This window comes from Gambusia affinis, linkage group LG11, assembly GCF_019740435.1.
Source record: "Gambusia affinis linkage group LG11, SWU_Gaff_1.0, whole genome shotgun sequence".
In the NCBI taxonomy this organism is placed as follows: domain Eukaryota; kingdom Metazoa; phylum Chordata; class Actinopteri; order Cyprinodontiformes; family Poeciliidae; genus Gambusia; species Gambusia affinis.
The window spans coordinates 12,394,597-12,415,463 of NC_057878.1; the positions used below are offsets into that span (position 1 = coordinate 12,394,597).

The 20,867-nt window shown below is 40.3% G+C and overlaps 1 protein-coding gene across 1 annotated transcript in view; it reads left to right on the forward strand.

The window, feature by feature from the left end:
- col4a1 (collagen, type IV, alpha 1) overlaps nt 1-17,203 on the forward strand; it is a 40,474-nt gene extending 23,271 nt beyond the window's left edge. Inside the window, exons 4-52 of the mRNA XM_044130946.1 lie at nt 92-136; nt 246-290; nt 479-541; nt 657-710; nt 829-855; nt 947-1,021; nt 1,108-1,170; nt 1,257-1,292; nt 1,372-1,410; nt 1,543-1,635; nt 1,735-1,770; nt 1,883-1,942; nt 2,053-2,088; nt 2,187-2,231; nt 2,345-2,377; nt 2,727-2,787; nt 2,926-2,961; nt 3,902-4,048; nt 4,133-4,216; nt 4,395-4,472; nt 5,120-5,190; nt 5,317-5,508; nt 5,906-6,074; nt 6,153-6,245; nt 6,390-6,494; nt 6,622-6,719; nt 7,572-7,722; nt 7,819-7,932; nt 8,201-8,368; nt 9,007-9,096; nt 9,183-9,335; nt 9,417-9,515; nt 9,602-9,691; nt 10,032-10,171; nt 10,923-11,049; nt 11,155-11,235; nt 11,559-11,657; nt 12,300-12,350; nt 12,442-12,627; nt 12,761-12,894; nt 13,012-13,084; nt 13,527-13,598; nt 13,688-13,816; nt 13,923-14,021; nt 14,106-14,318; nt 14,410-14,587; nt 14,675-14,789; nt 15,766-15,938; nt 16,154-17,203. Coding sequence (XP_043986881.1) covers nt 92-136; nt 246-290; nt 479-541; nt 657-710; nt 829-855; nt 947-1,021; nt 1,108-1,170; nt 1,257-1,292; nt 1,372-1,410; nt 1,543-1,635; nt 1,735-1,770; nt 1,883-1,942; nt 2,053-2,088; nt 2,187-2,231; nt 2,345-2,377; nt 2,727-2,787; nt 2,926-2,961; nt 3,902-4,048; nt 4,133-4,216; nt 4,395-4,472; nt 5,120-5,190; nt 5,317-5,508; nt 5,906-6,074; nt 6,153-6,245; nt 6,390-6,494; nt 6,622-6,719; nt 7,572-7,722; nt 7,819-7,932; nt 8,201-8,368; nt 9,007-9,096; nt 9,183-9,335; nt 9,417-9,515; nt 9,602-9,691; nt 10,032-10,171; nt 10,923-11,049; nt 11,155-11,235; nt 11,559-11,657; nt 12,300-12,350; nt 12,442-12,627; nt 12,761-12,894; nt 13,012-13,084; nt 13,527-13,598; nt 13,688-13,816; nt 13,923-14,021; nt 14,106-14,318; nt 14,410-14,587; nt 14,675-14,789; nt 15,766-15,938; nt 16,154-16,241 — 4,707 coding nt within the window. The 3' untranslated portion in view covers nt 16,242-17,203. The remainder of the gene's footprint in view (nt 1-91; nt 137-245; nt 291-478; nt 542-656; nt 711-828; nt 856-946; nt 1,022-1,107; nt 1,171-1,256; nt 1,293-1,371; nt 1,411-1,542; nt 1,636-1,734; nt 1,771-1,882; nt 1,943-2,052; nt 2,089-2,186; nt 2,232-2,344; nt 2,378-2,726; nt 2,788-2,925; nt 2,962-3,901; nt 4,049-4,132; nt 4,217-4,394; nt 4,473-5,119; nt 5,191-5,316; nt 5,509-5,905; nt 6,075-6,152; nt 6,246-6,389; nt 6,495-6,621; nt 6,720-7,571; nt 7,723-7,818; nt 7,933-8,200; nt 8,369-9,006; nt 9,097-9,182; nt 9,336-9,416; nt 9,516-9,601; nt 9,692-10,031; nt 10,172-10,922; nt 11,050-11,154; nt 11,236-11,558; nt 11,658-12,299; nt 12,351-12,441; nt 12,628-12,760; nt 12,895-13,011; nt 13,085-13,526; nt 13,599-13,687; nt 13,817-13,922; nt 14,022-14,105; nt 14,319-14,409; nt 14,588-14,674; nt 14,790-15,765; nt 15,939-16,153) is intronic.
- Nucleotides 17,204-20,867: the final 3,664 nt, after the last annotated feature.

Sequence of the window (20,867 nt, forward strand, 5' to 3'; positions counted from 1 at the left end):
TACATACACATATTTTATTATTTTATGGACATTTGCAGCTCTTAAATAAATAAATATTTTAAAACTAATTGTTCTATAATTTATTCCACAGGGAGATCTTGGAGCACCTGGAGCTCCGGGACTAAAAGGAGTGCGAGTGAGTAATTACCCATCCGTTATAAAAATGACGCCACTCAAACCTAACTTTTTCCATACATACTCTACCTCTAGTTTTGTATTAACCGGACATGCTTGGTATTTTACAGGGTCCTCCTGGTCTGCCTGGGTTTCCAGGGAACCCAGGACTTCCGGTAAGTTCATTTTGTCTGCCAACCTGCCACACATGCTGAAATAATTCAGTCTATTGATGGAAGAACGCTTCCATCAGTGGATTTTATCTACTAAATATTATAAATGTGCTGTAGTCCACTTTGAATGTTAGGTATTTATGTGGACTACTTTTGGTAACTTGATTATTAACTATCAACTAACTATACAGGGCCTCAATGGAAACGACGGTCCGCCAGGTGCGCCTGGAATCCCAGGATGCAATGGGACCAAAGTAAGCTACATCTTTTTCTCTTGTCGCTTTGAGGATTTTGGACACTCTTTGCATGCTCATGTTGTTCTCATAACTGTTATTTTTAATCGCTGATGGTCTGACGTCTGTGTTTCAGGGTGAAAGAGGAATGGACGGCATTACTGGTTTTCCAGGACTTCAAGGGCCGCCTGTAAGCAACCAGCCATTGTTCTGTACTCACCAGAGAACAATCGCCTTAATCAGACAGACTTAGTTTTTATTGCTGTCTATGCTAATAAGCCTCTTTTATTTCTTCTTCTGTCTTTCAGGGCCTCCCAGGTCTGGAGGGAGTGAAAGTAAGTTCATAGAGCTTTAATTTTTTTGCTGTGTATAGTTTCCTAAATCTCCTGCTGTAATAACATGCTGACGATCTAATGTCTTTTACAGGGAGATCCTGGTGGTGTGATTGGGTTTATCCCCCTTAAAGGAGACAGTGGGGTTCCTGGCTCACCTGGACGACCGGTTAGTTCTACATAGCGTTTGTTTGAGGACATGCATACCTTAAGCAACGTAATATCATCCGTCCTCCATTTGTCTCTCTCCCCCAGGGACCACCTGGAATCTTTGGACCAAATGGACCTCCTGGACCCAGAGGATACCCAGGATTTAAAGTGAGGTCCAAAACAAGTCAAAGCATCAATAAAAACTCAGTGTCTCCTGACAGACTCATTTTTAACCACCTTTTACTGATTCACAGGGGGACCCTGGACCTCCCGGCCCTCCAGGAGAGAAAGTAAGATCAGTCACCATCATTCTTCAACGTGGTTGTTTGACTACGTTTTATGAATAACTTTGTTTTTGTTCGTCTCCAGGGTGACAGGTTGGCCTTTGTGAGTGAAAAAGGAGACAAGGTGAGAGCTTTGTAAGAGTTTATTGACAGGATTTTTAGATGTGTTTATGTTGAGTATAAATATAGCTCTTTTTTTTTTCATTAAAATTGCTTTTACCCTTGACAGTTTTAGTGACTTGATATGTATTTGCAGGGTGAACGAGGACTCAGAGGCCCACCTGGGCCCCCTGGACCACCTGAAGAAAGTACAGGACAGACCACAACAGTTCTTGTACAAGGACCACAGGTGCTCATCAAAGATGAAATTAAAATAACAAAACAAACCAAAAAAACTGTTTACAATATTCGTTATTAATTATCTTCTGTTCGCTTTATGTTCTGATAGGGGGAGAAAGGAGTGAAGGGGGACAGAGGCGAGAAAGTTAGTATTTTATCACCATATGATGTGGCGTGAGATTTGTAATAGAGAAAGAGCGTTTTCTCTCATTAATCTTTAATAAAATTCTTGATTTATTTTTATTTTTATTTTTTAGGGTTTCTGTCTTCCTCACCAGAAAGGAATCAAAGGTGAACAAGGCCCACCTGGACCACGAGTGAGTTTCTGTCAATCTTATCTACAAAATAGCTAGTAACTAAACAAGAAATTAATTTGTTTTATCCTCCCATGATGAAATTAAACAACAAATTTTATGTCCATGTTTAGGGTAAACCTGGTAAAGATGGAGAGTTTGGAATAAAGGTAATGCTGATATTTATTATCTATCTACAAAGCTCTCCAACAGGAGCTTTCTTTAATAGTTTTCATCTATAATTAATGTGCCACCTATTCTCCTGCAGGGAGAAAAAGGTTCCTCAGGAGTTCCTGGATTCCCTGGGTTGTCGGTAACAACTCAAAGCTTATAGGCTTTCATATTCTAATTCTAATTAAAATGACATTTCATGTATGTTAAACAGACTGAGGAAACACAGGCTCATTTTTTTTCATCTGGTTTTAGGGCGAGAAAGGAGAAAAAGGACCACCGGGTTACGTAAGTAATTCCTCTCATTTGTGTTTTTACGTTTTCGATTCATCAAGTGTCTTTATTTAGTGCCAGTTCACAATCAATGCCATTTCACAGCACTCTACAATCAAAAGACGTTTCAGTTTGTTAATAAATATAGCTATATAGATACTATAATAATAATAATAATAATAATTCAATCATTTAGACAGATTCAATGTCAATTACATTCAGTAACCAAGACTACTTTAAGCTTTAGACATCTGACACTGCAATGAAGACCGGAGCAGATGCCGACATGGCCGCTGAATGATCAGTGCTCCTGTATAAATTTAGTATGAAACTGTGAAAGTCTGATTTAATCTCTCCACTGTAGGCTGAAGGTCCACCTGGCCCTCCTGGCCCACCTGGTCTCCCAGGGAAATTGGGAGAAAAAGGTAGAGATATGTTATTATTTTCTGAAAAAATACTTGTGTTTTTAGTTTTAGCAAGAGCATCTTTGTAAATTCAGAGACATGTGATCACTCCTGAAATCATCTCTGATTTTCATTTTATTTCTCGATTGTAATCTTCAGGTTTTCCTGGTCCTGAGGGAGAGCCTGGCCCACCAGGTAAAATATGATGGGTAGACAATTGTTGTGAGCGGTGATGCAACACTTCATTTGAGTGCATCTTACTTTTCCTTAACATTTCGTGTAACTTGGATTGACTCTGTGAAATTAACTTTAAGCAAACAGAGGCAGTTCATAATAGAAGCCTATTAAATAATGCTGGATTTCAGATACTTTAAGGAAATCCTGGGGTTAGAATGTTGTTGCTTTGGAGTTATTAGCAAATATGTCACCCTGTTTATGTTAAAGGGATGTTTTATGTAAAGTAAAAACAGCCCAAAACACGTAAGCGTTTTTTTGATAGTAATCTTCAAAATTTAACGTCACAAATCAGCAGGCTTCTACCTCTCACCTAGCAACAACAGTGAAGTGAAGTGAAGCCCAGCCCGTTACCTAGCAACCCTGGCAAAACCCAACTTGTCACCTGGCAACCCAAACAGAGCTGCTGGAAAAGAAAAGTGTTTTGTTATTGACTTCCATCCATAAATAAATCACGCGCTGCATTCTCGTTGGTTGAATAGGAGGCTCTTTTTCAAACATGTATAACTCTTTGCATCCATTTTCATGTGCGAGTGTAAAATTTGAGTTGGGGGGGCGTGGCCGGTCTATTTGGATTTAAAGTGACAAGAGGCTCTAAGCGTCTTGTTTTGAAAGGAACTCAAAACTGTCAGAACTGGGCCTTCTTAGCTAAAATCTCATTAACTAAGAAGGATTTTGTGCAAAAAATGTAATTAACATGTTTTGCATAGCCCCATCTTAACATAATAGGCCACCTTTAAATCATATATTGAGAGGGAGTTTTGGAGAGAATAACTGAAATCTTTACCTATGAGGCTAAATTCCCATTTAGTTGACGCCTCTTCGAACACATCTACTCAAAACTTTGAAGGGAGTTAAACAAAAACCTTTTGTTCTCTAATTTTACTTTTGTGCATCGCAGGCCGCTCCATCGAGGGTCCTCGTGGAGAACCTGGGCAGAAAGGAGAAAGGGGTGAGAAAGGGGACAGAGGCAGAGATGGAGAATCTCTTTCTGGACCATCGGGAAAACCAGGGCCCGTCGGACCCCCGGGGCCACCAGGATCAGCACGTAGGTCTAAGTGATGCTTTAATTTACTTGATTGCACCTCCACAAAATGTTAAACCCATCTAAGGGCGTATGTTGCCTTCCTAGCTGACCCTAAAGAGTGTAATATGGAGAAAGGAGACCCTGGTCCACCTGGACCTCCTGGATTATCAGGGGAGGACGGACAAAAAGGTAAGGATAGCCGTAAAGTTAATATAGATCTATTAAAAGCAAGAAATAAATGTATTTATCTCTATAAAACTACAGTATTTATGTGTTTGGTGGCATTCAGCACTCCTGCTGCATGACTTTATAACCTCATTTAGTAATACCACAGATTATTAAATTATGCTGCTTTGTCCAACTCCAGGTGATAAAGGAGACGTTTGTGTTAGATGTGATGGTCAACCTGGACTACCTGGCCCTGCAGGTGTTAAAGGAGAGCAAGGTAGGTGCAGTTTGGAGCTGCATATACGCAAGAAAGTAATTCCACAAAAATATCCACATTTCATAGTAAAACTTCTGTTTACAATTGAACATTTGTTGATTGTTGGTGAGCATGTAAATTTCATCACACTTATTAAATATGAACAATCTTGAAAAAAAAATCATTTATTTCAGTAACTGAATTACATAGATTACATTTAAAGCCTTTATTTCTATTAATTATAAATATTTTGCTTACAGCTAATTTGTAGACTTATAAAAAATAGTTTCTAAAGAAAACATAAATATGAACTTAATGGGAAGTATGTTTTATTCCTGCTTAAAGATACTTTTAATCTGACAAATGATCCTCCTCAGAACACCTATTCTAATTTCATAAATATGTTTATACTGTATATACACAATTGTTGTCGATTTAGAAAGAAAGGAGCAGTCATACAGTTATTTTGGTTACTTAATGTGGCTCATTTAAATAAAAATAGTATAAGTACCAGACTGTTCTCATATATAACTGCACTTAGCTTTTGTCTAATAGGATGTTTATAAACTAGTGTCTGGCTTTATCTAAATTTTAAACTTTGGAGTTTTTCGCGTGATGGAGCACATGCGGCGGGAGTTTTGAACTCAACATCCCGTCTCATTTGACAGGACCACCAGGCGCAGTTGGAGGTAAAGGAGAAAAGGGTCGCTCTGGTCCACCTGGAGAACCTGGAACACCTGTGAGTACAAAACGGTGTCTGCATATCAACAACGTAACAGATGGACAAATCCAAAGAGAGAAGCCGCTTCAGAATTCATATTCAAGTGATGTCAGTATCTAAACTGATAGTTTTTTTTTTGTGCAGGGTTCTTCGGGACCTCCCGGGCTGATGGGGGCTCCTGGTGCTGTAGGGGATCCTGGAGACGTTTTCATAGCACCTGGTTACAAAGGAGAGAAAGGTCTTCCTGGACGTCCTGGATTACAGGGACAACCTGGCAGGGAAGGAGTGCCAGGGAGAGATGGACTCCCGGGTCAACCGGGGCTCAAAGGAGAACCTGTGAGTGCATTAAAACAGTAAATACACACCGTTAAATAGTCTCATGAATTCATTCTTTATTAAATTATGATTATTTTACCATTCATAGTATTCAAGGAGCACCATACAAATTAATCTCATACTTTATTAAAGTTTAAACATTAATAATTAATTTCATAATACCTTAGGCTACTGATAGCAATGTTACTGAAGTAAAATTATAGAACATGACTGGACAAATCCTCATAAAGAGAAGAAATTTGTGAAGATTTACAAGACAAGCAACAAGATAGACCATGCATGTCTTGAAAACAGAATCTGATAAAGTTTAGTTTGGATCTACTTGAAAGAATTAGAATTTTTTTAATGGCAAAGTATTTCTTAAAACTTTTTATTTCTTTTCTTTTATGTCTTCCAGGCCAAAGAAGGCATTAAAGGTGAACGTGGCCCAGAGGGTGACCCCGGCCTCATGGGGCCTCCTGGAGAAAGGGGCCCTCCTGGTATTCCAGGGTTCGGCCGGTCAGGTGAACCAGGAGAGAAAGGCAGTCAGGGACAGCCAGGCCGTCCCGGAGCTCCAGGACGACCTGGTAACCATGGAAACAATCGATGCAAACCCAACTGTCCAATTTCTGCAGCGTTTTACTGAACGCCTTGCTTTGTAATAGGTCTGAAAGGAGAGCCAGGTAAAGGTTTTAGCACTCCGGGACCCCCAGGACCGCCTGGACCGAGGGGAGCTAACGGCATGCCGGGACTTCAAGGTCAGTAAGAGCATCGTCAGCATCATCATTCATCTGAAGTCATTCTGGGTCAATTCCAATGTGCTTTCTTCATATTTGAATCTCGGATTTTAATCCAGTCCCTGAACTTAGTTAAATTTATCGTGAAAAATGTCTTTCTTGAAGGTGACAGAGGTGAAGCAGGTGACCAAGGTCTGCCAGGCTTTCCTGGAGAAAAGGGGGAACAAGGACCGCCTGGAATCGGCTTTCCTGGCCCAGCGGGTGCCAAAGGTGAGTCTCGTGACCCGAAAACCAAAAGAAAAAACACCAACAGTACACTAAAAGTATTTATACTGATCACGCCCACTTTGGGAATTTAAAAAGGAGCCCAGAGAAAATGTGTTGTATGTGTTTGTAGGTATCAGTGGAATCCCTGGAGCCCCAGGACTACCCGGAGAGCCAGGGAGGCCAGGACAGGACGGCTCAACTGGAAAAGCTGGTCCACCGGGACAAAAAGTGTGTATTTGTCGACATGTGTTTGTGTTGCATCCAGTGCTGTTCATAAACTCTGGGTAAAGATGTGGACAAGACGGTTTGCTGTAGTTCTCTAAAACTGGGCAAAGTAAAAATAACTTAAGAAATCCATGCAGAGATTTTTTTTACACCTAATTTGAAAGCTAAACCTGATTTATCTGGATCTGTTGACCAGCAGCTCCAGTTCTGTTTTTTTTGACTGTTGCTAGAAAAACGTTTACGTGAGCAGCTCCATATGTTTTATTGCCGGTATAATCAGATTTTTGAAACTCAACCCACATCCTACTTCTAACAATGACATGTTCTCCTGTCTTTCCTCTATTAAAGACTATCGATGAGATCTAAGTTTTGTGAAGGATTTCAAACTACAAGTTCCTTGAAACACACTGATCAATTTTGAAAAAAGTTAAAAGTTTAATTTACCTTTATTTTAAGGGAGCAGTTGGGAGGTCAAGTATTATGAATAGTAATGGAAGTGATTATTCCAAAGAAAAACAAAAAAAGCAACAAAATATTTATAATTCTGGTCAGATTTGAATATTCTTTAATAATTGAATTAATCTAATTAAATGAAAGTAAGGTAGTAGTAAAAAAAGAAAGGTGCTGTAAGAGATACATTAGACACTAAGATTACACGGTAAAACATTTGAAAAAGTGAAAGAATTGTGCATTAAACCTAAAAATAAAATCAATCATCCTACGAAAATTGCGCTGTAAAACAATTCACAATTACATCATTCACACTTTTTTTTATCTGAAACAATATTCTTGGAGGTTTTTTTCTTGTGATATAAAATCACTTTTAGTTATTTGACAGTTTTACAACCATTTCAGGGTGAGCCTGGACGGGGTCTTCCAGGACCGAAAGGTGCGCAGGGCCACCAAGGAGTCACAGGTTTTCCTGGAGATAAGGGAGGCGTGGGACTCCCGGGGATTCCCGGCTCAGAGGGACAGACAGGTCCTCCGGGACTTCAGGGAGTTAAAGGTAACAAGATGTGGAAACTCTCCAGTTAAACGTCATTACATTTGGTCAATGTTGTGAACCAACTATGATTAAACTATTTCATCTGATAAAAAAAAGGCGACGTCGGACCTCCGGGACCACCCGGTCAGGTCGGCCAACCGGGTGCTCCGGGGAAAGGTTTGCCTGGACCACAAGGACCTCAAGGACCACATGGAGAGAGAGGACCTCATGGTAAGCACAAATGTAGCACATCGTTTTTGTTCATGGAAGGTATTTTGTCGTTTTACAGTTGAAAAAAACAAACATTTGGTTTGAATTTTTAACTCTGTCAGAGTGAGAATATTTATGATCCTGGAAATACATACTAAAATAAAATCCCTCAAATGAGTTTGCTCCTATATAAGCCTAAACGTTAGCTTACAATAGGTGTCTTCAGCTTTGGATGCATATTTCTGATCTTGAAAATGTAAAGAAATAAAAATGCATATGATTCCTACAGGGAGAGAAGGTATAAAAGGAGAAAAGGGCTTCCCTGGCCCTCCAGGCCTTGATATGCCGGGACCTCAGGGAGACAAAGGAGCCCCTGGCTTCCCAGGAGACCCAGGTACCAAAGGACAGACGGGTCTGCCAGGCTTACCCGGCCGAGACGGGTTGATAGGGTACCAAGGTGAGAGAATCAACCGGAAGTGCACTCAGCGCTAATACAGCTTGAAAACGTTATTTTTCCAATTTCTTTACGCAAACATCGGCTTCGCTTTGACTTCGTTCTCAAATGTGTATTTGGGTCAGTCGTGTCTAATCTCATGTAAACATTTCTTCTTCTTGGTCTAATCTATTAGCTTCAACACTTAAATCTGGAAACATGTTTCAGTGTACAACGAGCAGACTGAGACGTCAGATTTTTGACTGGTTTTTATGTGGCTGTAATTGCAGTACCAGCAGTGACCAGCAGGAAGGAACTCCAACAGATTTATTTACACTTCAGTTATTAAATGCTAAGTTATACTGTTTGGATTTTGATATTTCATCTCCAGAACTTTTCACTCTCCTGCCCCCTTCAGCTGGCCAGCTGGATTTTCTGCTTTAGCCTGAATGTACCTGTAGCTTAGCCATTAAGCTTCTTCGAAATATTAGTTTTTCTTTCAACGACTAACAACTGGTTACATAAAATGACTGTTGTGATTAAAAACACCAGCTCTGATCCTTTTATATATGTATATGTATATGAAAAGCATCTTCAACTCATTTAGGAATCCGTCTACAGTTGTGGGTTTTCAAGACTGTGTTTGTCTGTAACTGCTGTAGGTCCCAAAGGTGAAATGGGGGTTATGGGAATTCCAGGAACGCCGGGATTCCCAGGACCACCGGGGCAACCTGGGTCGCCTGGTCTGAGAGGTGAGGCATACGGAATAATGACTCTGAGTTTACCGGTCCCTGTTTTGGTTTCCTCAACAGTAATCCTGTGTGACATTTCATCCTAGGGGATCCTGGTGTTACTGGACTGAGAGGAGAGTCTGGGAAAGAAGGAGAGAAAGGTGAAAGGGGAGAGGAGGGTCCGCCAGGTCCTCCAGGAAACCTCACTCAAACTGACATGGAGCATATGAAGGGGGAAAAGGGAGACATTGGAGATCCAGGTACGCACTCGACAATGGAGGCATTGATCTTTTGCTGTTTCTTTTCTTTTCCTATTTTAACGCAAATTCTCCACCGGTAAGGTGAACGTGGTTTTGCTGGAGAGAAGGGCCACCCTGGCGTCCAAGGAGAACCGGGAATGGCTGGCAAAGATGGTGCACCTGGAACACCTGGCCAGCCAGGTAGCTTAAACAACTCAACTTCAGTTCAGTTTAATTGCAGTACTGTTGAGATGCGGGTGTCTACATGTTTTGCGTCTGTTTCTCAGGTCAGAAAGGAGATCCCGGCTTTCCTGGAGATCCTGGTACCATGGGACCTCCAGGACCGAAAGGCGGCGTGGGAGAGATGGGAATACCAGGTAAGTGCATTGATAAAGCACCTAAAATTCATAATGTTTATTTTTGCACAGGTACAACAGCACCAAAAGTTTCAAGAAATGTTTTAAAGAGACTCCATGATGTTGTAGGAAGACGATCCTAAACATACATTTACATTGATAACCACATTAACATGCACTCATTTGTGAAAAATGTAAATTTTATAAAAAGTTTGATACATCTAAAATTCCTATCAACTGATATCATTAAATTGTAGCAACGTATTGCAAGCAAAAGTTGGCTGCAGCACAGTGAGCGACACTTCTACACAGATGAATGCCTCATAAGTCATTTGTTTTACTTTTATGTGTGGTTGTACAGGTCCAGTTGGTCCAAAAGGTTCCAAAGGAGACATCGGTACACCGGGTCATCCTGGGTTCAGAGGCACAGATGGTGAAAAAGGAGACCCGGGACTACCTGGCGAGCCAGGTATTGGTGTCCCTGGATTTCCAGGAGAGAAGGTAATCCACCGGATGAAACTGGCAATGCTTCCCATCGTACACAGAGTTCATCTGAACAAACCCAAACTTATCAGCAACACAGAACAATGTCTTTCCTGACATAATAATGAAACTTTGAAATGTACAAAATAGTGTTTGTTTAAATTTTGTGGAGATGTTAGTAAAACTTATTAACGTCATCTGACCTTTTTCACACCGTGTCAGGCTACAAGCAAACGTCCATGTTTTGTGTTGAGATTTTATGTTAGACAAAAAAGTGCTGTTGTAATTCTTAAGTGGAGAAAAACAAGTTGCAGGATTTTTACCATTTCCCACAGAAAATTTTCTGAAACGTTTTGCACCTTTTTCTCCTTGAGCGCTGCGACCCCATTTTGAAACGCGGTGGTGGTACCGTCATGCTGCGGGGAAATCAATCAAGTGTATAGCACTACACTTAACAGGGCAGTTTCATTGCTTCACCTTGTCTCTTTACAATTTAGAGCCGACTACCCTGGAAATGTCATGCTTATTCTCCAGCAGTTTCGAAAGCACAATCAAGATACGTCTAATGAACCACATTAGTCACATAACCTCACTGATATGTGAGGTTAATGTGAAATTTTAGTAAATTTAGTAAAGTAAATTTTAAATAATTATGCCAGACATCCCTGGTCAGATGATTGTTATAGCGGTTGCACATCTTTGACTACAGCTTGCTTTCGGTTTTACTGCCTGTCTCTCACCGACTCTCCTGATAATTTCACACTCCCAGGGCAGGACAGGTGAGCCAGGAGCTCCAGGATCCCGTGGAGACAAGGGTGAGAAGGGTCAGGAGGGAATGCCTGGCAAACCCGGCCTGCTGGGACCAAAGGGCGACAAAGGAGGCGCTGGGTACCCAGGTTAGATTGTAGACCGACCTTTTCATCATTTTTATCCACCAGGACCTCTGAAACATGTTTTTAAAGGAGTGTGCTTTCCCTTGTTTGTGTCTTTGTATTCTACAGGTCAGGCAGGCAGGCCAGGCGAGAAGGGCAGTCCCGGACTTCCTGGATCTGCCGGAGAGCCCGGTCGTGAAGGTCGCCCTGGTATGCAGGCTTCTTTTTTTTCTCAGCCAGAGCAGCGGTTATTTAAAATACTATAAGTTACAAAAGTTTGATTTGATATTCAAAGCATTTGATTGTGTGAAAATAGTTGGCACGGATCTCCTAAGCTAGCCTAAATAATTAAAATATTTGGCCTGCATTCCCCACTTTTTCATACTTTTCAAATGAAAAAAAAAGCATTTGTAGGGGTAAATTAGAAGTTTTAAGAAAGCACAACGACAAAGCAGATCTGAGAAAAGAGATCGTATCATTCTGAACAGCAGTGAAACAGGTACAGTAAATTTACATTTTCTGTTTTTCTTCAGGGGAAGGTGGCCAGCAGGGACCTCCGGGTCCTCGCGGAGATAAGGGTGAGCGAGGACAGGATGGCATCCCTGGATCCTCTGGGGAGAGAGGAGACCCAGGTTAGTCCTTTATTACAAACAATGAGAAGGTGAAAAAAATATTTGTTTGTTGATTTAAAGAGAGCAGTGGAACAGTTTTTCGTTAACTGTTCCTCTCTTACACATTCAGCTAAAGTTTTATTGAATTTGGCTCTTGATTACAACATATCTGTGAAAAACTTTGAAAAACTTGAAACATTTTTCTTTGACTTCACATTTATGAATTCGGCTGCTATGCCTGTCAAAGCAAGTTCCAACTTTAAAGTATTTTTAAACACCTCTCATCACTTGATGGTACTTGAACAATAGACGGTACATACAGTCATAAATACTTTGCAAGCAGCAGAATATGGCGTTTTGTTTTGATGAGCACAGCAATATGAAGCTGTAATCTATGATCTGACCGCTAGGGGCGGACTGCAAAGCTTTTGGCTGCTTTTGCTTTGTTTCTCTATAACGTCGTAATAATGACATTTTGGCATTAAAAAAATTAAGCAATTGGATTATTTTTTTTTCCTGATAAGCAATTGAATATCTGCAAATATAACTATCACCACTCTGTTCATCTTTTCTTTAATGGAATATTGACGTTTTTCAACCCAAAGTAGGATGGCATCCTACTTTGGCCTACTTTGACCAAATTATAAATTTTCCTTACTACAGGTTTACCAGGTGTCGGTGTTCCTGGACCTCCTGGAGCTCTCGGTGAAAGAGGTAACGATCTGTCGCAAACTGATTCCCGTGATCCCACCGTAACAATCAGCCGACGGCGTTCCACAGTGCAGCCTGTTCTCCTTGTCTCCAGGTGAAAAAGGTGATCCGGGTCTTCCCGGCATGCCTGGTCAATCAGGTGTTCCTGGTATTAAAGGAGAAAAGGGACTTCCTGGACCTCAGGGATCACAGGGGGAGCCAGGAGAGCGAGGTCTTCCCGGCATCTCGCTGGAAGGCCCCAAGGGAGATCAGGGAGCAACAGGACCCATTGGAGTAACTGGTAACGTGAAATTTACGACACTGATTAAAGCGTTCTTTGTGTTAGCCGTCCTGAAACACTGCACAGTGTTCAGATAAGAGACAATATATTGTGTTGTGTAAAAAACAAACAAACAAACAACAAAAAAAAACAGGAACACCAGGGGCACCAGGACCTGCTGGAGAGCCAGGCAGAGAGGGCCTAAAGGGCGAGAAAGGTGACGCAGGTCGGCCTGGTTATCAGGGAGAGTCGGGACAAAAGGGCGACTCTGGATCTCCTGGATATCCTGTACGTTATCAGACTCTTTTTCTGCTTCTTCTTTTTGCTAAACACTTTGCCTACCTAGATGGCGCCTGCTGCATGACAATAAGAACTGCTTGTTGTGTTTGCATGTGCTGGTTCCAGGGGCCACCCGGCCTTCCGGGTATCAACGGCCAGAAGGGCGAGCGAGGATTACCGGGAGTTGCCGGCTTCCCAGGTAAATAAATCCCTACAACGATACTTGAAAGAGCGGAGCTATAATTCATCCTCTACAGCTTAACTTCAGTCACTATGGAGAGTTAAATTCACTTCTATTGTGTCCTGTTTGACTGTCTCCCATCTGGTAAATTATATTTCTCAAATGAGGCATGTTACTTATTAAGCTTTTTTTCTGAGGATTTTCTAGACTTTTGGGGGTCAAACTGTTGTAAAATGAGTTGCGACGTCAGCTTCATATTTTGACACAATAATACTGCAGTAACTGATATTTAATCAGAAATCTCTGATCAACTTGAGTAAGATTTACCAGTTATAGGTAGCTTGTAAGTCCTCTTTGGGCCTTCCACAATGGCTATTGATAACTTTGGTTAAAAATGCTAAAAATAATAATGATAATAATAACAACTTTAATCAGTAATAATAATTTTCACTATATCCAGGCATTAAAGGTACTCTGGGTGACGTTGGATTTAAAGGCGAAGCAGGTGACAGAGGCTTCCCTGGAGAAAAAGGTAACTACAAGCACCTTAAATGTTTTGATGTTAAAATGTTCTTGATGAGACTTGGGATGTCTTTCATTCATAACTTCTTTTTTCTTCAGGTAATGAAGGGCCCCCTGGTCCACCTGGCCCCAGGTTGTTCATCAAAGGAGACACTGGACTCCCAGGAGATCAGGGTTTCCCTGGACCTCAGGGACCACCGGGCTTTCCTGGGCAGAAAGGAGAGCAAGGCGAGCTCTTTTCTATTCTAATGCTGGATCCTCATGTTCTGGGGACACTGGTTACAGTTTTTCCTCTTTCCCAACTTTTGTAATTGTTTTTTTTTTTCACCTTCAGGTGTGACGGGTATTCAGGGTCCAAAAGGTGAAACAGGTATCCATGGATTTGACGGTCAACCAGGCGCCAAAGGAGAACCTGGTGTGGCGGGGCCACAAGGTGAGAAAGGCACAGCGAAGGAAAATGGAGATCTTCACTGCTGTGCTGTTACTCTCCACTTTATCGATGGTTCTGTGTATTCAGGACCCAGAGGATATCCAGGTCCACCGGGACCGGACGGTGTTCAAGGTCAAGTGGGTCCGCCTGGCCCGTCGTCCATGGACCATGGTTTCTTAGTAACACGCCACAGTCAAAATGTGGAGGTGCCACCGTGCCCTGGAGGTACCACTCAAATATATGATGGCTACTCGTTGCTTTATGTGCAAGGCAATGAGCGCTCCCATGGACAAGACTTAGGTAGGCAGCAGGAAATAAGGAAGAGACACATGGAGACATACTAGAGGAGTGTATTCAAAGTTTTGCTTGTCTCTCTTTTATTTTTTTTTAGGTACGGCAGGCAGTTGCCTCCGAAAGTTCAGCCCCATGCCGTTCTTGTTCTGCAACATCAACAACGTTTGCAACTTTGCGTCTCGTAACGACTACTCCTACTGGCTCACCTCGCCGGAGCCAATGCCCATGAGCATGGCACCCATCACCGGGGACAGCATCAAACCCTTCATCAGCAGGTGTGTTTACGACTCCAGCCACACGGGGCTTTCATGTTGTCATATGACACATCTACAACACATGTTGCTGTTCTCATGTGACTGCAGGTGTGTTGTATGTGAAGCTCCAGCCATGGTGATCGCAGTCCACAGCCAGACAATCAGGATCCCACCTTGCCCTCAAGGCTGGGACTCTCTGTGGATCGGCTACTCCTTTGTCATGGTAAATTAATTTGGTTTAAGAGCTTAAAAGCTTAGCTTTAATTGTGTTAGAAGCAGAACACTATGTAGGGACGTTTCTGTAATTTAAGAGAGCAAAAACTATCAGTGGTACTCGTAGTCAAGGCAAGCAGAAAGAAATCCCCCACAAAACCCCGCGAGGAGGTGTTAAATTAATCAGCAGAACCAACAACAAATGAAATGGATCAGAATGAATAATAATAAACGCACTTCTCCGAAGCAGTTTGAAGTCGGCACAAAATGGAGGTTTTTCAAAATTTCTGATTTTTTTGACTCGGCATGTACAGAAATCTCCTGTCCTGTCATCACGATGCTTTCATGCTGTTTGTGTCTGAACACAATTCTGCTAGTGACGGACAAATGTTCAAGATTTTCAGTAATATAAGTGAAGGCCTCTACTATAGATGTTAGATTTATGATCTATGTTAATGTGATAACATAATACTATAACTGACTGAAGTTCAAAATAATTATGCATAATTATATTAGCTCATCTTAGTAAGAACATCATATTAGCCCATCGGTGACAATTGTGACCGATCACAAAACACACTTTTTCATATATTTTTTCACAATTTTTCTAATTATTTCCTCGTAATTAGTTCAAAGGGCTATCAGTGACATCTTATTTTAATATTTTCATGTCTGGAAAAAATTTGGGATTAAAAGGGTTAACTAAAATATGAAGAAAAGGCAGTACAAACTGTTACAGATAAATGATTTGCTTTAGGCCGGCATCTCAATGAAAACATTTGGATTATTATGAAAATACAATTAGATTTTATTTACACATCAAGAATGGAAAAGCATTTATTTATTTATTTATTTATTTATTTTTTGTTTTTTTTAGCTGCACAGCATCCATAGATTGTGCCATGAAGTATCAATCAATGCAACAATAAAAGCAACAAAAAATGACGTGTAATCTCATCTGCACTGCATTGTGTGTCTTTATGCAGCACACCAGCGCAGGTGCTGAGGGTTCAGGTCAGGCTTTGGCCTCTCCTGGTTCCTGTCTGGAGGAGTTTCGCAGCGCCCCATTCATCGAATGTCACGGTCGAGGAACCTGCAACTACTACGCCAACTCCTACAGCTTCTGGCTCGCCACCATCGAGACAGAGGACATGTTTACGTAAGACCGATGTTTTTTTTTTATTGACAGAATAGTAAAAAACAAAAACTATAAGTTTGCTTTTGTTGGTTGGTATTCTTAGCACCTTTTAATAATTTTTTTTCCCATGGTGTCAGTGTCAACTTTATTTTTGCAGAAATGTTCGCCTTTTAATTCTCAATTATGATACAAATGGTCATGACCAGTGGTAATTTATCCACCTGTCCTCTTTCCAGGAAACCCGTTCCGACGACACTCAAAGCAGGCAGCCTCCGAACACACATAAGCCGCTGTCAAGTGTGCATGAAGAGGACATTCACTTAAAACCAGAGGCCTTCCTTTCTTTTAAGACATGGACAGCAATGTATCGACATCCTCAACTTAGCTTTACTTCCTGATCTGATGGTGCTATTTCCCTGTGTATCGTGTGTGAATGGAGAGGAACAAGAGACGCAAGTCGCAAAACATCCAGCGACTGAACAATGTAAAGAAAACAGAGACCATGGAGCTTTTTGAAATCTTTTTTTTTTTTTGCTCCTAAAAGCAACACACAGCGTGTTTCTAAAGAATGGCGCCCAGTTTACCACTGCACTGAGTTGAAACCCCCTTAAAAAGGTTAACTGGTGTTCATCTTTCAAAGGGCTGTTTGTGTAAGACAGGTGCTATTGAGTTGTAATTGTCTGCCTTTCACTTTTTTCCACACCTTTTATTTTTCTTCTCTTCCAGTGCCACACAATTCAAGCATTTAACCACACAATAATATATCTTTTCACACGTTATAAGTTGTTTAAATCTACTAATGTTGAAAATTATGGGACTTGCCACTGCTTACACGACTGTCACTACTCAATCCACCTTAAACGTTGCAGACTCCAATTACTCTGTTGTAAATACAATGCATTCCTGTATACCACAGTAGAACATACTCTCCTCAGGTTATTTCTCTTTCAGTTTGTGTGTCATTAAGCCCATTTTTTTTATTTATAAAATTTATAAAATTATGTTGGTTGTTTATCTGAAATTCAGTGTATTCCAGATTAATGTTTCTTTGTTTAACAGCCATATTAACAGAAAAAAACAGCACTGAAGTTGCATTGAAAGGTTGAATGTTTGCGTGTGTGTGGGTGCGTGCATGAGTGTACATACATTATATGAGTGAATCTGAATGAATTAGGAATTATGTGTGTGTTTTATTGTTTTTTTGTTTTTTTTGCATATACTATTGTTGCACACCCTTCTTGTTGCTTTATCTAAAATAAATGAACAAAAAGACAAACTACAAAAAAGGGAGTTTTCCTCAGTTTTTGGGCTTGAGAGGAGACTGTGTGGCCACCTTTTTTCTGTTGTTTGTTATAAACAAATACATCTTGGTGAATTACAGTATGTTAAAAAAATAATATGGCTATTAAATGGAAACAATTGAGCATTTATTAGATTGTTTCAGTGCATATCTATTTGAAGGTCATAATTATGTTGAAACAGGATTTGCAGCACTTGCAAGCATTTAGTAAACATTTTTAGCCCATCTCATAGTGTGTCACTATTGTAGTAAAATTATTTGAAAAATGTAATTATCAGTTTGAACTGTTAAGTGCAGAAGCTGAAACGCTACAGGGTAAAGCCACAAGAGGGCGCCACCAACTCATTTTGTTTGGACGTTGCTCCAGTTTCTCCAACTGGATGATTCAGCTGTGTGTATATGTTCTCATTTAAATATGACATATTAATTCTAACATTATTTCTTGTCAGCATGTAAGTATAAGAAAAAAAATTCTGTTTTAGGTGCCACCTTGAAACATCACTTGCTTAAAACATGATGCATCCACATCCTCAGCACTTCTGCCGGGAGTGTGGCCAACGAACCCTTTCACCCCAACAAATGCACAAATGGATCGATTTGTTCCGCAGAGGACCAGATAACCCTGCCTTTCAAGTCTGATCTCGTCTTTCATTTATTGCCGGAATCATATCCCTTGTTTCCGCTTTCGCCACCGCAGAGGTAAACAGAGCCCTTGACCCCCCGGGCTGTCTTCATAAACACGTCTGATGAGGCCTTACCCTCTGACCGGTGAGCATAAGGTCACACAAAAGGAGTGAGTTTGGATGCATGACATCGACAAGCCAGAGGGGCAAATGTCTGACATGTTACAGAGCAAATACCTGAAGTCTGAGCAAAGGTTAGTCAAGAGAGACAAATAAACTCTCATGACTCTATGGCCATCTAAAAAAGACAAACTTTTATTTTTAAAAAGACTTAAAAAATAAAATAATTACCATCCTTATGCCTTTCCTTACTTCAAATAATTTTGTAATTTTGAAAACCAGGAACATTGTATTTTATCTCATAAGAAAGATTATTATATGGGAGCATGATTGTGAAATGGAAGGAAAACGACACATTATTGGCATCATGAAAAAAGTTTTTGAGATTCTTTTAAGATTTTTGCTTTTTAAATTTTGTGCTGATTGTTTTTGTATTCGGCACCTTGGAGCAACTAATAGCATACAACTGTTTAACAGACTCCACCTGTGTGCAACTTAATCAACAAACCCAGCTTTTCTGTGAAAACCTCAGAGGTTAGGTAGAAAACATTAGTGAGGAATCAACATCATGAAGACCAAGGAATAAACCAGGCATGTCAGAGAGAAAGTTGTTGAGATGTTTACAGCAGGATTTGATCAGAAAACAACATCTCTTGTGGAGCACTGCTTAATTCATCATCTAAAAATCAAAGTGATATGGCTCAACCGATAGCCTATCAAGACATGCATGTATCATCACTTAATAGGCTGACCAAGGAGAACATTCAAAAAAGGAGCCAAGAAGACCACAGTAACTCTAAAGGAGCTGCATAGCTCAAGTCGAGGAACCTGTTGACCAAACTATAAGCAATTCCATGAATCTGGCCTTTATGGAAGAGTAGTAGAAACAAAGACATTGCAAAAGAGTTCCATTAGACGTCTGGTTCAAATGTTTGCCACAAGCAATGCAGACCACAGATACAGCAAATGAGTAGAAGATGGTGTCACTCCTTGTGAAAAGCACGAAAAATACAAGTGTGTCACGTTTGACGTTGCACTAGTGTGATGCCATGTTAGGCGTTTGGGTTAAACTCACCTCCTTATGGAGGACCCAACTAGGCTATCCTTCCAACCAGAAAATAGCGTACCAAGCAACACCATTGTACTACTAGAGGAAACAAGGCGTTGCACTTCAAATAATTATGAACACACCAATTTTGAAACATGGTGGTAAAAGTACTTTGTTTTCCCCAAAAGCTGGTCAGAGCTAATGGGAAGATGGATGATTTTAAACACAAGACAATCCTCCCACAAAGCTGTTAGAGGCTGACAATGACTTGAGGTTTCGCCTTCCATCTGGGCGACAACCCTAGACGTGCACTGAGAGCTAAATTATGTTTAGAAGCAATAAATTAGAAGCAAGATTTGGTTTTTGTTAAGGAATCACATAAAACGCAAACAAAATGTATTGAAGTTTGTGGTGGAGAGGGGAAGAATTTGAAACTATTTGAAAGACACCAGCAGTTTCACATGTTTACTCGTCATGCAGCCAGACACCACAATAAGCTCAGGCATATTGTGGCCCGAGCTTATAGTTTCAAATCGTTTTGAAACTATTCAAAACGATTTAAATAGTTTCAAATTCAAATGGAATTTGAAACTATTTAAAAGACACCAGTGGTCTCATGTGTTTATTTGTTGTCATGCAGCCGGACACCACAATAAGCTCAGGGATATTGTTGGTGTCACAATAGCCTTATCTGTTTATCATCCTAGATTTGTTACCTTCCAAAGCTTTCTCAGAACAATGTTTCTAAATAACCAAATCTAATTAAAAAGAAGAGGATCATAATCCACTTAACCTCGACTTAAATTCCACAATAAATTAGATCAAATAATTAACTTATTAACTAGGTCTAATAACATTACATTATTAGTCAATTACTTGAGTTTTCAATGTGTTTGTTGCTTAAAGAGAAGTTGTTCTGCTACGCGCAATGAAAATATAGAATAAAAACATTATTCTGTAACAGATCTTGCAATGAGCCGTGGATACAAAAAAAAAAATGGTTTCTTTAAATTTAAGTTCTTGTCAAGTGATTTAATACTGCACTTGATACAATGCTCACAAAATAAGAAATGTAATTAACTATATTCTTTACAGGCATGGGAGAAGAGTTTTTATGCACAATGAAGCACCAGTGGTATTTAGGTCTAAATCCACAGACAACATCAGATCAGTGCCTGCAGGAGCTTTCAAGGATTTAACATAGTTAAGTAACTTAATCCCATAGGTTGTTTTCTAACACAGCTAATTTGAGACCCAGAATTACAGTCACCTTTAAAAGAGCCTTGTGCTCATACTTTAGACTAATCTGTTCATGATGTTACACAGACAATACAGTGACAGTCTGTATAGTTACAAGTTACATTTTAAGACTAAGGGAAATTATTATTGAAATATTGCAAAAACTTCATGAGTGCACATCAAACTCAGAAGGTGCCTTGTTTTCCAAGATCTGTTTACAACACTTACTGGAAAAGGGTCAAGATATGCTCCTTTCCATGAGTTTTGTTCTGAGTAGCTCACGTACTGAGGTCACCTCTTTAAGCACACCCTCCTGACCCTCTTGACCTGACCAAACTCAGATTACCTGAGTAGATGGCACACAGCACAAAGCACTCAGAGGTCAGCAGATTCCATACATACTCACTGGCTACAAAAGAAATTTGAAAACAGTTTTATCTATATCTATGTTAACAAAGGATCTTAACTGAAGTTGAGTGAAATTATATTTTTCAGTGGAAAACCACATTCAGGCAGAGTTAGATTTGTGTGTATGCTGGTTCTACAATTTTCAAACTAAATAATAGTTCAAAAATAGTAAGGTTTATTACTAAATATGAGGTGTGGAAAACAGAAGTCTA